The sequence below is a fragment of the Panthera pardus genome, unplaced genomic scaffold (genome assembly GCF_024362965.1).
Source record: "Panthera pardus isolate Hobbes unplaced genomic scaffold, ASM2436296v1 HiC_scaffold_12, whole genome shotgun sequence".
NCBI lineage: Eukaryota > Metazoa > Chordata > Mammalia > Carnivora > Felidae > Panthera > Panthera pardus.
The window spans coordinates 17,500,269-17,517,647 of NW_026526677.1; the positions used below are offsets into that span (position 1 = coordinate 17,500,269).

The window sequence follows — 17,379 nt, forward strand, 5'->3', positions numbered from 1 at the left end:
CCATTTGACTTGTACTGATTCCCGCAGTCTACATTTTGCTGATTGCACACGCACAGTATATTGCTGCAAACTGGTGGCCGGTACCAGAGACTGGGTTGGACTCAGATTTGACTTCTCTGGCAAGACTGCGGGGGGACACGATGCCTGACTGTCTCTCTTTATGGGGTTAGTAGTCATTGATGCACAATGAGTCATCATTGAAGGTTGCAAAATGTTCCATCATTCCTTTCTCATTTAAAAATAGGGATACTGAGGGGCACCTGGGTGGCTCAGTCGGTTAAACGTCTGATTTCGGCTCAGGTCGTGATCTCACGGTTCATGGGTTCAAGCCCTGCGTCAGGCTCTGTGCTGATGGCTCAGAGCCTGGAGCTACTTCAGATTCTGTCTCCCTCTCTCTCTGCCCCTCCCCCACTCGCACTCTATTTCTCTCTCTCAAAAATAAACATTAAATAAAATAATAAAATAAAAATAGGGATAATTTTATAAAGACATGCTTGCCCTCATCTACTATTTTGGGGAACCAGGGATAAAGATCACACACTGTCTCCCCTTTTTGGTGACAGCACCTAGTTTCCTTGCAGTGATCCAACCTGCCCTAATCTCAGTCCAACTGGGTAAAGTGGAGCCGAGCTCACCTTCTGACTCTGGGAGTAGTCTGACAGGGAGACACCCCTTCCTCGGCCGTGGTGATTGAGTCAGGGACTGTCACACGACCCGATCCAGAATGAAATGAAAACACTCCTCGGGACTTTTCTCAGAGCTTTTAGAAAAGAGGCACACTACTTCCTCTGGTGTGCTTAGCAGACCGAAAATAAGCTTCTGGTGACCACTTTGCCACTGCTCAAGGAAAGCCTACCTCAGAGCTCAGAGATGGAGAATGTGTTCCTGGTACCATTACTTGGACACCTGGATCCACCTAAAGGCTACACCTTGGACTCCTAGTTAACGGAGTTCAAAAACTCCCTTTTTCAAAAGCCAACTTGCAAATACAAACTGATTAATAAAACTCCCTTCCTCTTTGCTCCCCTAATACTCTGAACTGCTCTTTTCCTAACCCTCAGAGTACGCTGTAATTCCTTGTTTCATGTCTATCATCTACAATAGACTAGTTCTGGAAGCGGACTCTCTGCTTGCCTCATTGGGCAGTCTTTTTAGTAGCTAGGCCATCCTGACACAAGTAGATGTTCACCTCAGATTTGGAGAACTGAAGACTGAAATAAACCTCCTGAGACAAGGTCACACTCTGCTCACAGGCACCTTCTCTTCTCCTAGAATGTAGGACACAGTGTTCCCTCTGACCACCACTGAGTCTGAAGGGTCCTGACACAAGGCCCCACGACAGACCACACCCTCCAGGGGCATGTGGAAAAGGACCCTGACTTCATGATCTAAGGGGACAGCCCTCCACAAAATGCTTTTAAGGTGATGATAATCCATGAGATCATTAAGTTAGCTCTTTATGCTTGTCAGTCTTATTCTAGTCCTGCCATCCCATTTGTGATCTCTACCACTCTGCCCCCTGAGCCCAGCCTGTGTTCTTGTGTACCCAAGGATCTTTGGGTAAAGCTCCTTATGTGGACAGGGACAGCTGGTCCTCCCCATAGCCCTTGGACATCAGTCTTATCCTTTTAAGTTGGTGGGGCTGGCTGGGGTGGCTGACGGTAACACGAAGATAGGGCCATCCCAAGGGAGGTGGGTCCTGTGGCACATTTTCACTGCTGGTGAGGCACCTCCAGGGCTGGGAAGCATTCTTCCCTTGTAGGTCTGCCTTAGTCTCCTTGTTCCATTGTTATCACCTGGCTCCTGGGCCAAATGCCCACCCATCTGAGAATACAAAAAGTTGAGAACCAGTCTATCAGTCTATAAAACAGCCGCGGTGGGCAGGAAACCAGGAGCTGACTCAATCATGAGAACCGTCTCTGCTCCTCTAGTCCTAGGGTCATGGAAGCCGTGTGACATTATTAAGGAGTGCCTTTGAGGCCTCCACCTCTTTCCTTCCCCTTGCCAATTCCCACTTTATTGGGAGGTGGACCATTTGTTCTCTGTGTCCAAAAATACAGAAATCAATGCTGAGGGGGCCCAGCAAAAGGTGAAGATGGGACACAGAAACACAAAGTAATTAATCTTCTGGACTTCACTGACCAGACACCCTCTCAGTAAGGGGAGCCTGTACAAAGATGAAAGAAAAGCAACCTAGTATAAGTTTTAGAATCACGTAGAACAAGATCTCACTCCACTACTTGTTAACTGTGTGACCTCAGGCAAGTTACTTATCCTCTCTAAACCTTAATCTCCTAATCTGTAAAATGGAGAGCTTAACACCTACCTTGCAGGGATGTTGAAAAGAAAATAGGAAATAATGCAAGCAGATACTTAACTCAGAAATACTCAGCCCAGTGACCAGCATGTGGTAAACACTCATTAAATGGTAGTTGTTATTATTGTTGTTACTGCCATCAGGAAGATTTTTCTTTTTCTTTTCAAAATTTTTAAAGATTTTTATTAAAAATTTTTTTTACTGTTTATTTTTGGGAGAAGGAGAGACAGAGTGCAAGCAGGGGAGAAGCAGGAAGAAAGGGAGACACAGAATCTGAAGCAGGCTCCAGGCTTCAAGCTGTCAGCGCAGAGCCTGACACAGGGCTCAAACCCACAAAGTGCAGGGTCATGACCTGGGCCGAAGTTGGACGCTTAACCGACTGAGCCACCCAGGAGCCCTAAAGATTTTTAGTTTTTAAATTTTTAAAAAATTTATTTATTGAGAGAGAGAGAGAGAGAGAATGAGAGAGAGAGAGAGAGAGAGAGGGAGGGAGGGAGGGAGGGAGAGGGAGGGAGTGCCCATGCGCACAAGCTGGGGAGACAATCTGAAGCAGGCTCCCCACTGAGCATGGATCTTCAGACCGTGAGATCATGACCTGAGCCGAAATCAAGAGTCTGAGGCTTAACCGACTGAGCCACCCACATGCCCCTAAAGATATATACTTTTAAGTAATCTCTAGGCCCCACGGGGGGCTCATACTCACAACCCCGAGATCACAAGTCACATGGTCCACTGACTGAGCCAGCCAGGTGCCTCGGAATATTTTTCATTTTCAACCACTCTGAGGGAAGAGGCACTAAGGGACATGAAGCTGACTCTCATATCCTCTGCTGCCTGGATCCTGGCATCTGAAGTTGTGTGTCACAGAAACGGGGGCCATACCTTCCGTTCCAAATGCTTATCCAGGCGGGCCAGAGCTTCTGTCTCTCCTCCTTGCCAAACAGCCGGGCCAAGTCCTTCAGTAGGGAACCCTACAAGAGGAGGAGCAGGTCACGGAACCAGAGGTCAGGCCGTTCCAGTGACAGCTCAACAAGTCTCGACACATTGTGTTCTTTGAACCTTGTGGGAACTGAACTATGTGTTCTAGGTGCTGCTGGCGCTGAGATCATCCTAACATTTCAACATGGCCAGGTCATCCTGGTTCTCTTTCCACTGTCACGTTTTTATCTCCTTTCCCTTGCCTTCCCTATCCCGGCCACTCCTCATTCAAGACAGATGAGAACAATCCTGTACAGCTTGCCCTATCAGGTTGGCTGGAAATGACTGTGGTTTTTAGGTGAGAAAGGCTAATTTTGTTCGGATCAAAAAACGCGGGATGGGGGAGGAAGGGGAGAAAGGGTACAGTCAGTGACCTGAGGGGCTGACAGACCCCCTTTCAATGGAAACGATACTAGTTATCTTGGTGTCGGGGAGCCCACTGATGCCAGCACTAGACTGTGCCTGTATGTTCTGAGAGAGAAAAGTACAAAAACAGGAGCATAACATAGGATGATGTATATGAGTAAGAACAGAAAAAAAGACTGGAAGGACATGCTCCAAAATCAGTAGTGGTCATCTCTGGGCAGGGGGGTAACAGTGATTGTTATTTCCATTTTTGTTTCACTGTTCCTTCTATAACATCTGTAATAACACGCATCACTTTGACAGAGGAGAAAAAACCCAGTAAGTTATCTTACAAAAAAGAGGAGGTTTGGGTCAGGAAGTACGCACCCAGCTCCTCCAGGGAGGGCACGCCATAGGCTTCATCATGGTTCTCCTGGATCTCGGCCCTGCAGCTCTCCATCTGCTGGCTCGTGACGGAGCCCACGGGCTTCCTGGGCAGCTCCATGCGGCTGATGATGGCCTGAAAGCGCTTGTAGGTAAGGGGTGGCTTCTGCCCGTTCAGGTCGATAATCCTGGGAATCCCAAGGCACACCTGATGTCACGCATGAGGCCTTTCACTTCAGGTCCCTGCCCTCCCAGAAAACGGCCCAGACTTGAAGGGCTTGGAAGGTGGCTTTCCTCATCCACTCACAGGTCCCACCCCTAAGTGGAAAGGAAGGGGCAAGGGAGGCTACATCTCCATTTTACCGAGAGGGAAAATGAAGCCCAGAGAGCTGGAGCAGGTGCCTCAGGTAATGGAGCAAGGCGGGGCCAAAGCTGGGACTCAATTCCAGGTTCCCTGGTGTCGACGTGGAGCCTCCTAAAGACAGAGACTGACCGGATCTCTCTAATCACAGAAAAGTCCCCACTAGCCTTCTTGGTACTCAGCCTGCGTGTGCACGCCATGGGAATCCCCACGGCCCTTCCTGTCTTTCCCGGCATAAGCCTTCAGGAAGTCCTTTGACAAGAACTGCAAGCATGTTCTTCTGTTGAAAAATCATTCCCTTCTTGGTCCCAATTTGTTAGAACAGAGACATGGAGAACAGACTATCTTTCCTAAATCAGAGATCGGGGCTGTGGTCAATAGCAGTAACTATTTAAAGGGCGTTTGGCAGTTCTCAAAGGTTTTTGTTGTTGTTGTTGTTGTTTTCACGAGCAAGGGAAACAGAGACAAACTCAGGTTAAGGAAAGAAGATATAGGACTGAGGAAAACTGAGGCCGTTTATACAGAATGCATTGGGGTGGCCTGGAGCCAGATTCCCAGGGCTCTTCCTGTTGGCCAAGAAGCAGCTTACGCAAGAACTGGCTGGCTGGGTAGGTTCGCTGGGGATGTGAGGTTGGCTGCTGCCCCTGCAGTCACCTCCCCTTCGGCTGGCACGTGGCAGGAGGAGGAGCTCCACACCCAGCCGCTCCTCCTGAGAGCTAGCTCACGTGCAGAGATGTGTGACCTGGCCTCCTGGCAGCCACCACTAGCTTGGGGGGGGGGGGGGGCAGGGAGCAGGGATGGCTGCTGGCTTGGCAGCAAAAGCAGCGGCAGCAGCAGGAGGGTGACAGCTCTGCCAGGGAAGGGGAGGGGAGGGGAGGGTTTCCTCCTAGACACTCTGAAAGCACACAGGCCTGTCCCTAGGGAAGGAGGCTGCTCTGTAGTTATCAGCCCCCCGCAGGGATCTCTAGAGCCTCCTGCACAACATCTAAATACATGGCCTGGAAACCCAGATAGCCAGGGGAGCCCGGGGAACTCACATTAGATACAGAAATTGGGTATATGAGAATAGAGCTCTGTCAGGAAGGTTACCAGGTGGGGTCCATTGAGGTCAGAGGGCAGCCTTTCAGGAGCAGGACACAAGTGGGAGTGCGAGTGGACGGGACAACAGATTAGGGGCAGATCTGTGAAGACCTTGCATGGGGATCCTCACTGCTTCCATCCCTCGGCCTTAGTGAGCCTCTTTGCACCCAAATCGGGTACAGCTCTTTGTGATCTGTTCCACAGGCCCCAACTCGGGCCCATTCTCTTCCAGATTCTAGAAAATGCCATACCTCATGTGCAAGGTGGCTCTATCGGTAAACCTCCCAGAGTTCTGCTCAGCAGGGGCCAGAACCACCAACTCCCATAATTGGCAAGCTGAGCCCAGGGACCCATTTCTCACCTGTCCAGGTCATAGAGAGTGTGAGAGTTCTCAGTCACCACCTCCACACCGGCCTCCTTGGCCATCTTCATGATGGCTGCGTCACGTTCTTTCCCAAAAGGTTCAGAGTCGTATTCAAAGGTCAAGCGGGTCACCCCCCATTCCTGTGGGGAGAGAATCTGTTATGCTAAACACTGTTTGGGGAGGAAAATGAAGCAGAGAACTCTGCTCCTTCCTTGCAGGAAACAAATCTGGAGACCTGTCAGAGTGAGCTGCAGAACAAACTAGGGACAAAGATTTGAACTGGAAAGCCAACAGTCTGAGGTTCACAGGTTTGAGGAGAGCAGGTCTTTGAGGTGAGGCCAACAGCATGGCGACAGTGGAGCCCGAGACTGGTGGAATCAAGAGAGAGGTGGGTAGTCCTGTATGCTTGCTGGGTCCTGGGGGTAGGAGATTGCAGCAAGTGGCTATAAATACAACGCTCCCAGGGGAGGCCTACTGGTGGAGACAGCGCCCAGCATGCCTTTCCCGGAGCTCCTCAGGGCCCTGCAAACTTCTGGCTTGGTTTTCTTGGCAGACTTGTGCTATGTGAAGTGTCCTAATGGTTTCCACGGCAACACTCCTGAGGCCAGTAGCAAACAGAGCTCACAGGCTCTACCCAGCTCTCTCAGCAAGTCGGGGAAGGAGGCGTAATTCTTAGTCCAGAGGTCAGAGAAATCAGACCAGAGGGGCCACATGCTAAAAAATAAAGGAATTCTTTTCTAAGTCTTTAGTGTTTTCTAGTAGAATTTTCTAGATTTCCTTGCAATACTGGGAGAAAGCTGGCCCAGTAAAAGATTGTACAGATAACTCACAGAAAGCCCTAGAACATGACTGTCAAGAAGAAATCCATATTCCAACCAAAGTCTCTGGCCATGGTCCCTTAAAACTCTAACCCCCCAGGGCAAATGCCCTTTCCATAAGGGACCTGACTCAGCTCTGTCTGTGGTGTGGGTCCTGAGAGGGCTGACTATCCCTCATCTAGGATAACAGGACTAAACATTTATTGAGCCTTTACCATGAGCCAGGTACCGTGTTTAGCAATTCATATAGATGACATTGCTAAATACTCATAACTCTGTGGATAGTAATAAAATATTATTAGATGCCACCTTCTCCAAGCAGCTTTCCTTGACCTTCTCTTTCAATAGGATTTTCCCGCACCTGGCGCTTTTTCCATCACAGCATTTACCATATGGCAATGAAGCTGCCCATTACTTGTCTATTTCCCACATTAGCGTGTGAACTCTCAGAGCAAGAATGCTGTCTCATTCAGCATTACCGTAGTACCTAGCAGGGGGTCTAGGACATACTAGAAGCTCAATAAATATACTGTAGTCACCTCTGATCTGAAGGGGATGTGTTCCAAGACCACCAGCGGATGCCTGAAACTGCAGATAGCACTGAACCCTACATATAGTACTGTTTTTTCCCGACACGTACTTACCTATGATAGAGTTTAATTTGTAAGTTAGGCACAGGAGATTAACACAACAGTAACTAATAATAAAAGAACAATTAGAAAATATACTGTAATAAAAGTCATGTAAACGTGGTCGGTCTCTTAAAATACCTTATTGTACTGTACCCACCCTTCTCTTTGTGATGATGTGAGATAAAATGTCTACATGAGATGGAGTGAGGTGAATGATGTGTTAGGCGACCGAGTGACCTTCTGACATACAGTCAGATCATCTGCTTCCAGACTACAGTTGACAGTGAGCAACTAAAACAGTGAGTAAGGGGAAGGAGGACTATTATATGCGGAATGGCTCAATGAATGATCTGTCTGAATTTCTGGGCTATTGCTGGGTTGGCCTCTGAGGTGCTAGGAGGAGAGGAGACAGGGGACACAATGCAGAGCAAGAAGCGAGGCACATGTGTTTAACGGTGTGGGGGTTAAGAACACAAATCTGGAGTCTGAGAGCGGGGCTCAAGTCTTAGATCACCACTTAGCTGCATGACCATGAAGTTATTGTTCCCTCATCTATAGAACAGGGACAGCAGCAGGTACTCTTAGGCGGCTATGTGAATTAATACATGTAAAACACTTAGAATGCTGTTTGACTCACAGTCTGCCCTCAATGAACGCTATTTTCAGCACTATGTGATTTGTGTGTGTACGTGTGTGGGATGCGGGGAGGTGAAGTGAATGAGAAGGTATTTAGTAAGCTGCTTATCTTGACATGAGACCTCTCCTCTGGTCTTACCCCCCAGGAAGAGTAGGGAAGGGAGCTGGGGTGGAAAGGGGCATAAAAACAATCCTGCCCTGCTGTGGATGAGGACAGACTGTCCTAGAGCTCTCTGTCCGTGAGTACTTGTGCCTCTGTTTGGACCTTGAAATGTGCTTTAAAAAGAAAGCGGCTGGGGGTGGGGACAAGTGGACTGGCTACCTGACAGAACAGACAGAGGCCTACATGGTACCCAAGTGAAGATTTGTATCAATCATTTGCCCCAGGGGAGGCAGGGAGCTCCCTCAAAAGGGCTGATTTTGTTCCCAACAAGAACACAGCAAGACAGGAAAACACCCTGTGCTAAATAAAAAGGAAAACTTGTCTTCAAACTCCTGGCATAGGAAGAGCCCTAATAAATCTTGCTGGCTTGAGCCAAGAAAACATCTAAGGAAGCCAGTGGCATCCGGGGTGGAATAACTTGCCACATCCCTTGTCTGGATTGAGCTGGGAACTTTCCAACAAGACAGTGGTTTCACAGAATTTTTCCTTTAACACAGTTTCCATTCTGTCGGCAAGCTGATTGGCTTTGCTCCCAACTTCCCTAGAGGCAGCAGTCAGAGCACGCTGACCGGTTCCATTCTCTCAGTCAGAACATCACCTCATTCGGTCTGCGGGGACACTCTGGAGAACAGCATCTCACCGTCTTCTCTAGGACTCTGCACACGTACCTTGAATAGCCTTGGGAACACGTCAGCGGGCTGTCCCCGGACTACAAACAGGCGAGAGTTCAGTTTCCTCAAACTTGTATCCAAATCTTCCAGAGACTGAAGTAGGAACCTGCAGAACCCACACAGGCCTTTTAGAGGTGACATAATGAAGAGGCATTCTTTTTCCTAACAAAGCAGGGAGAAGCTTACACTATGCTGAACAAGTAGCATCATTAGTACCAGGACCAGAGAGACCCGGGCACTACTCCAGCCATTACTTAACCTGTTCAGCTTTTTTCTTCTAATCTGGAACATGGAGCTGATGTTGGTACCGAGCTCCTAAAATTGCTAAGAAAAGAAAATCAAATAATGTGTGAAAAACATTTAGTGCAGTGCCTGGCTTATAGAAAGGCTGGGACAGATGTGAGCTGCTCCTCCTCGGGCTGTTTCTCTGTGGATCTGAGGGAAGTCACTTACTCCCTTGCAGCCTCGGGCCCTGTGTATGAATATTCACCCATTGTAAGGCTGCTGTGAAAATCAAAAGGGAGAACAGGGGAGAAAGCCATCTGAAAAATAAGAGCAATATTGTGTGGAAGCCTGAGGTCTTACCAGAGAGGAACAAGACTGCGAGAGCCCTGGCAAACCCTACCTCCCCGGGCCCATCGGACCCCTGCCTTGTGCATTCATGCTCTGGGCTGCACCTGTCTACCTCCGCAACCCCACAGCCTGGGCGGGTCCCCAGTTCTCAGGGTTTTGTTTGGCAGGTGGTTCATTCTCCAGGCCTCCAGCTGCCAGATTCTCACCCTAAGAGAGAGAAGGCCTTAGAAGGTACTTCTCTATAGGATACCCTCACATGCTTTTGGGGGTGGGGACCCCAGATACTCAAGAGACCTAGTCTTGAGAGCTGGATCACCACGGGGAAGGAAAAAGCATTTGCTGAGTGCCTTCGGTGTTCTATTTATTATTATGATGTGACCGCAAACATTTATTTACTGTTCGGTTAGGCACAACCACCTTTCTGAGAAATCTATCAATACCTTTTTATGACATGTGTGTGTTTTTTTTAAGTTTATTTAATTTATTTAGTAATCTCTATGCCCAACATGGGGCTTGAACTCACAACCCCAAGATCAAGAGTCGCATGCCAGCCAGGCACCCCTGACATGTGTTTTATTTTTAAATTAAATGAAATCAACATTTTAAAGATAACTATGTAATTCAAAATTCAAGTTGTAAAAAGTTTACAGGGTAAAAAGTCTCCCCTTTGTCCATGAGGGATTTAATTCCCCTCCACAGAGACAAACAATGTCATTGTGTTATTATGTATCTGTTATGCTTTTTGACGTGTTTTCTTTTTAATTCTCTCAATACATTTTGAAGGGAAATATCTTCATTTTATAGATGAGGAAAATGAGACACTGAGAAGATAATTAATTTGCTTAAGATCATAATCGTTAAGTGACAAAGCTGGGATAGGAACCTGTGCCCCATTTCTAAAGCCTTTTAGTGACACGCCCGACACTCTTCCAGGGGCTGAGATGCTGCCAGACCTCATGTGTTCGGAATCTCTCTGACAAACACAAACCTGACTTTAGGCAACTCACTGACACTCTGATCTTCCTCAGGAACTAAGCCCTGACAGGTCAGCCTGGTTCGCAGATACCACTGCTATCTATATTTTGGTATCTCCCACCCATCTCTGTCAATGACGGAAATCACTAGGTTTTTTTTTGAACGCAACGAAACCCTGTGCCTCTTCCGCAGCACACATCACATCCCCTGACGACTGCAGACTTAGAGAAGCAGCCACCGTTCCCAGGCTGCCAACTAGAACCAGTCCCCACTGCTGAGTCTGACGTCTGCGATATGACACTCCCATGGCAGCGAATGCCACAGGCCCAGATTCCAGCATGAGCAGAGTCCTGGGCTCAGCCCAAAGCATCATGCCAGCTAGCAGAGACTCTCCAAGGCGATGGGAATGGAGACTGTTGCTTCATGCAAACCCAAAGCTCCGCCTCTGTGAATTTCTGTTTTTGAAAAACCGACGCCCTTAAAAAAGGAAAGCTAAGCCGGGAGTGACGCACTTGTGTCGGCCTCCTCCCAGGCTGCACCATTCCTCTCAAGAGGAAGATAGGAGAGACCGATGTAAATAGCCTCGTGCCACCTGAAACCTGGGCCCTGCCAGCGAGAATGCTGCAGGTGACTGGAGACCTAAATTCCACAACCTCAGGGCAGAAGGTCCTTCGTCTGCGGCTCCCAGGAATGTCCTTGCCATGCACTTCGGTGGCCTCCTCCCTCACAGTCCCCCAGGCTGCACAGGCTTTCAGTCTGAAGCTATAAATAAGGCTGACATGCACACGAAAGCTAGCTTCCAGCTGTTTCTACAGAACTTTATTTCCAGACCTCATTTACTGAAAGGAGAGATTCCTTGCAGCGGCTCTCAAGGAAGATAACCCCACGAGAGCCCTTTTCTTCTTTGACATGAGATGTCTACAGCTGAAGCAGGAAGCAGAAGGCCCAATTCTGAATTCAGCAACCAAATGATAATAATGATGACAGCAACAACTAACATTTGATGAGCATTTACAATGAACCCAGCACCAGTCTACTTATTTTACATACATATTCTCATTTAATTCTCAAACTGACCTATGAGGTAGATACTATCATTATTCCCATTTTATAGATGAGGAAACCGAGGCACAGAGTGGCCAGAATTCAAACCAGGCCGCCAGGCTCCATTGCTTCTTGACCAGGACTTACGATGTGAGTGCTGAGGCTGTGCTGTTCAAGACGCAGCCGTCAAGGAGAACCACAGCCAACAACTTTGCTACCAGATCCTTGCTCCTCTGAGGATCAATGGCTGTGAATCTTCCAGAAGCTTGATGAAATGCAGAATCCCAGACAGACCTCCAGGATCAGAATCTGCATTTTAGCAAGAGCCCCTGGTGATTCCTTTGCACACGAAAGTTTCACAAGCACTGTTCTAGAAAGCTGAACTTCACTTCTAGCTTCTGTTTACAAGTTGCCTTTCTTTGCTTCTAATTTGTTTCTACTAAACTTTCTCTGAGATCCTGGTTTCTGCCTCTCCTTTGGTGCTCTAGATATGCTTTGCTACTTCCAACTTCCCCCGAGTCCAGCCCTACAGGGCTTCTCCAGGAAGGAGGTTTACAGGATGGCCCCCATAAGAGGCAACAGGCCCCCAGGAGCCCCAGCCTCCAGGCAGCCAGAGAAAGAGAAGCCACTGCTATGGTGGCTCACCTCACCTGCCAGGTGACAGCTTTGCGTAACACCAAAGAAACAGGGAGCTGCACTGCTACTGGGCAAAGGTTCACTGGGGCCGGTGTGTCCATTCTTTCACTGGAGAGAATTTTGGGCCTTTTGCCTTCCTTTAGAGCCCTCCTCTCCACATGGCCAGTTTCTCTTTACTCCAATAAGGGTGGACTCTAAAGAAAACTGGCCTGTGCACTGGAGATACCAGTGTTGGGGGCTGGCAGCTCACCCTTGGCAGCTCTAAGCTGAGCTCACATGGCCGAAATTTAGAGCACACGGTCCTATGTGAGCAGTTAAAGCTCACCCTTAGGATTAGATAACACGTGCAACTGAATTATATTACGTAAGTCCTCTGGAGCTAGAGGCAGACAGAACTGGAGAAGGCCAAACAGGGACTTCCAAAAATACAGAAAGGACTCTGTAATTCAGGGACTCCATGGGGCTAGCATTTTAGAATAAGACAGGCGGATTTTTAGAGAAGACCTTCCCCAGAGATGGAAGATTCTGTGTTGAGGAATATTTTATTTGTTGTTAATAGGAGGAGGGAGGATGACGGTGAACTCTTTTTTGGGTCCAGATTGCCCTTGACCAAATTCCTCTGCTTCAAGCCAAGGTTATCTAACTACATGATGATATCATAGGCCTGCCCAGACTGACTACCTAGGATATTAATAGAAATTAATTTATCCTAAGTCAGAGAGTGTAAGTCCCATGGAAAAGGATAACCTAAATCCACAATCCATAGCAGGGATTGATCTCTCACCATCACTCTGAAATTAGGAAAGAATAAATATATTTTTATCTGAGAGAAAGATGAAGGTTTTTATCCCTTTTCCGGCAAATGGAAACATTTCCTCAGCAGCAGAACAGTAATGTGACTCGCTTGGATACCAGTGTGAAGAGCTCAGAGAAACTCACATTTCTCCCCCAGTAGACTACAATGCTCAATCCCCTGCTTGCTGACCGAGTTCCAGGGAAGAACCGGCTAAATCGACAGTCTCACAGTGATTAGCTCCCAGCACTGGGATGAGACACACTTGTTCTCATCAGGCATGCTGGGGAGGTTCCAGTTCACCTCACTTATTAATTCTGAACTATACAGGCTTATATCGTATTTCTACCAACTCCCCCTGTCCCAGAAGCTCCTGAATGCACCTGCAGCACAGAGCTAGGGAGAAAATGATTTAAATAAAGGTTTTAGTGAATTGTTGCCAACACCCGATCTAAGTTGCAGGAGCAAGAGGAAGGCAATACCCATTTTTAAATCCAGAAGCTGATTACCACCCCCCCCCCTTTTTTTGGGTGGTCCTCACTGCAGAACCTCCTTCCAAATGCAGCAAATTTGGGGAAGGCAGGGCTGGGGAAAATGGCAAAGGATTAAGCCAACTAGCGCTTGACGAAAAAAAAGTCCTGAGGCTTATTGAGCTAGAATTAGCCCATCAACTTCCCACTACCACCAAGGCAAGGAGTAGGCTAGCCCTTCTGCTATGCTAATAAATATACAGATTTCTTGGTTGCCTTTCTCTGTCCTGTTTTACTCTTAGAAAGTGCCATTCATGGTTATTTTAATCTGATTCATCTGCTGAAAATGCTATGCGGGAGTAAGTGTAGGAAGTGCAGGAAGAGAACAGAATCTCAGATCTCGATTCCCCCCACCTCTTGCAGATGGCCCACGGCCCACCCTTTCTCGGGAGGCTTCTCTGAGGCAGCAACTGAAGTATCTGCAGAGCCTGGATGTTATGCTGCAGCACAGTCCTCCCAGACGACTCCCAGAGCCAGAAACAGCCGCTGGAAGATTACACATATTGAAGTTACGCAGAGGTACAGCTGGCTCCATCACTCTCCCAACCCCCAACCGAGTGTGTAAAACAGTCCCACAGCTCTGCCCTGGATCTGACCACGGGAGCAAAGTGTACGATGGGGGTGGCAGCAGTGCGACTGCTTCCAGGTCCAGGAGCAGTTATCGTATTCGATCTGTCTTGTGTTTTTTCACCTCTTCCTTCTGAATGCCAAAGCTAATTAGCCTCCCTGCCAATGCACTGCAACACATCTCCCAAGCTGTCGGGCTTGAGCCTGTGGTTCTCAGGCTTCACTGCACATGAGAGCTTTAAAAACCCTGATGCCCAGGCCGTAACCCAGAACCATTAAATCAGAATTGGGGGAGAAGGAAGTCCAGGCATCTGTTAAAGATCTTTTAGTGATTCCCATGTTCAGCAAGACAGATGCTGCTCTGGTCCGTCCCCCTATTTTATTTATTTCGTGGCATTCAGTTCTCCTGAATCGCGATTGTTTACTTGTCCTCCTTCACTAAAATGTAGGCTCCAGAAGCTCTGGACACCACAATGGCTTGTTCATTACTATGTCCCAGCAGCACCCAGAGCGGCGCCTGGCAGATTTTAGGCCCTCATTAAATCACTGTTCGATTAATATCTACATGCCTACACGGCCTTTGACTTCAGGATTTAACTCGGGCATGCGAGCTGGCACGTTCCTCTTCTCCTTCACTTGTTCAAAAGCACAATCACAAAAGAGTGACCCACAAAAATCCATACACACCTAGATCCTAGCAAACCTGCGTTTAAACAGCAGCAGCGGTTTTGGTGTTGAGTTTTAATCTCCACTACCACATACGTGTCAGCAGTCTTATGCGATGTCCCCCAATATCCGGCAAAATGAAACGAAACAAAACAAAACCTCTTTCATGACCACGCAGCAAGTAGGCGGTCAGACTGTATTTACTATGCTCTAATCGGCACACTGCCATAAGGAGAGGGGCAAAGTCTGAGGCCTTGTTTAACGTCCATACTAGGGACGGTCATTTGAGGATGTTTGTCAAACCCAACCTCCTATCTATAGAAACTGGAGCAGAGGCAGAGCAATAGAACAGCCCTGAAAACTGTGTGGGCAGGCTCTCCACAGGACTATCTTTAGTTGTTCTCTCTACATAAATGGGGCAGGAGGGGGCATTTAATAGACCCACTGCTAGGGGCACTCACTCTCCTAGCAGGGCACATGCCTTGGAGAGGAAAAGAATGGTGAGCTGACAGCCACTGTATCTTGGGGATAACGCTGCCCACCCGTGCAACAAGGCCACAGGCAAACATTCCCCAGAGCAACGCAAACAAACCAAGGGACAGCTGCGGGGTGTTTTAAAGAGAGACGGGTACACGATGTCTCAAAACCTCTTGGTTTTAAACCCTGGTTACAGAGAAAAGACATCAGCTACCTATCTGTTAATCGTTCCCCATGATTCTGTCGACTGCATCTTCCTGGGAATCATCAAAGAGGGGTCTCCTTGATATCACAGCTATCCTGCTCCCTAACCTCAGCGCATCAGTGGATAAAAATCCAATGTATAGAGGCTCAACTGTCCTTTAAAATTAATCTCATGAGAAGAGGAGGAAACAAGTGACACTTTGTTTGCTTCTCCTTCCTTCCTTCCTTCCTTCTTTCTTTCTTTCTTTCTTTTTTTTTTTTTTTTATCCTAGCAAGCTCATAGCTAGCAGCTGAGGGAATTCTCCAAAATGGGTTAGCATTTATCTAATGCTAAGCCAGAGCATTTGGAACGTGGCAGCTCGCATGGCCGAGTTAAACCCTGAAGTCAAAGGCCCTGTAGGAATGGAGATATTAATCGAACAGTGATTTAATGAGGGCCTAAAATCTGCCAGGCTCTCTAGCTCAGGACACAAAGTGCCTCTACCTGGACCAGCCCTTGGCGTTTTTATCATAAAGGGTAGACTGCACCTGCCTTATCTAATGCTAAGCCAGAGTCTCTAGACACCTCCAGAGGCAGGAAGGTTTTGGTGGAGGGAATTCAAGCAAGCCAGCTTAGAGATGACCTTCAGGAGCCCAGCAAGGGGCTCTTTACTTGAAGAAGGCCAGAGCACCTGGTGCACTAGGACTCAGAAACCCGTCCTTGCCCTCACATCACAGTATCTGCTTTCTTCCCCTCCCAGAGCACACCCCTAAGAGCCCTAGACCAGGAGTCCCTGCTCTGCCACTCCCTGGCTGCCAAGTCTTTGGGCAGGCCAACTTGTGTCTCTAGGCCTCAGGAGTCCCTGATCAATGGAGGGAGAGCACGATCTCTGTCCCGCAGGAATGCTGTGGGGCCCCAAAGGGGCCAACACACAGTGCGAACGCGGCCGTCAGAGGTCGAGCCCTGGCCCACCCAGGCCATTACTGAGATGACGAATTGCTTCCCCAGCCCTGGCTTCTCCCTTCTGGAAACCCGGTTCCGTCTCCCTGTCCCACCTCCCGCAGGCCGGGGTCTTCCGGCCGTGGGGACTGAGGGGCAGAGCCTCCCTGTCTATGGGGCGGAGGCGACCCGGGCTGTTCGCGGGCGCCCTCGGAGCCAGGCCGCTGCCCCCCGGGCCCCGCGACCCGGCTCTGGACCCCCTTACCTCCAACGATTGATCCCCACTGAGGAGGAGGCCGCGAACCAAGGGTCCAGGATGTAAACGCAGCGTACGCAGCGCGCCCCGCGCACTGCCGCCAGCAGCGCGGGGTTGTCGTGGAGCCGCAGCCCTTTGCGGAACCAGTGCACTGAGGAGGCGCCATCCGCTCCGGCTGCCGGCGCCGGGGCCGCCGCCGCCGCCGCCGCCACCGGGGCCGCCGACATCACTGCTCAGACTGCTCAGGCCTCCGCCGCTCCGCCTCCGTCGGCGCCGCGGGCCCCACCTCCGGCCCGCCCAGTGACCTATGACGTCGCCGCTCCTCACTGTGGCCCCGCCCCCGAGGCCCTAGAGTCCCTCTCCCATTGGTTGGGCGCCTCCCGCCGGGCGATTGGCCCAGCGACGCCGAGTCCGGCACCGCCCCCTCACGTTCCCACCATGTGTCGGTCGGGCGCTTTGGAGGCGCCGGGCTGGGCTGGTGACGCAGGCTGGAGATCCCTGCAGAGGTCTGGGCGTGGAAGGAGTCTCGAGGCCCAGCGGATTTCTCACATGCGTCCTGTTCTAAACCTGCCGCTGGAAGCGGTCTGGGCTGGTGGGGAATTGCTATGACTCCAGCCAGTGACTTAACCAGCATCATCTGCTTCTACCTCTGTTACATCATCTGCAACATTCTACTACAGGGACCATTTATTGAGTCCATTTTATATACCAAGCAACGTGATAATATCCCTACATAGACTATCTCATTCACTATTCTTAACGCAGCCCGGTTGTGTTCACTCAACAGACCTCAGTGAATGAGCTGTTACTATTCTCAATTTAGAGGCAGAGAAATCTGAGGCTGCCACAGTGGAGTCACTTGCTTGTATCATAAAGCTAATAAAAGGATCCCACCCAGATTATTCTGAATCCGAAGCTTCTCCTTTTATCCACAAAGCTCTACTTTTATCTTTGTGAAGCTCTTTGGCATTTGCAAGTGACAGACTCTAA

The 17,379-nt window shown here is 49.1% G+C and overlaps 1 protein-coding gene across 2 annotated transcripts in view; it reads right to left on the bottom strand.

Moving 5' to 3' along the window:
- The window catches only part of CRY2 (cryptochrome circadian regulator 2), a 33,923-nt gene extending 17,284 nt beyond the window's left edge, over nucleotides 1-16,639 (bottom strand). The window contains exons 1-5 of one of the 2 annotated variants that reach the window (XM_019412264.2): nucleotides 16,399-16,637; nucleotides 8,747-8,855; nucleotides 5,827-5,969; nucleotides 4,028-4,212; nucleotides 3,200-3,288 (exon numbers count right to left, since the gene is read on the bottom strand). In XM_019412264.2, coding sequence (XP_019267809.1) covers nucleotides 3,200-3,288; nucleotides 4,028-4,212; nucleotides 5,827-5,969; nucleotides 8,747-8,855; nucleotides 16,399-16,616 — 744 coding nt within the window. In that variant the 5' untranslated portion in view covers nucleotides 16,617-16,637. Of the gene's footprint in view, nucleotides 1-3,199; nucleotides 3,289-4,027; nucleotides 4,213-5,826; nucleotides 5,970-8,746; nucleotides 8,856-16,398 lie in introns of both variants that reach the window. The other variant, XM_019412265.2, reaches the window with a different exon arrangement.
- Between the last annotated feature and the right edge of the window lie 740 nt (nucleotides 16,640-17,379).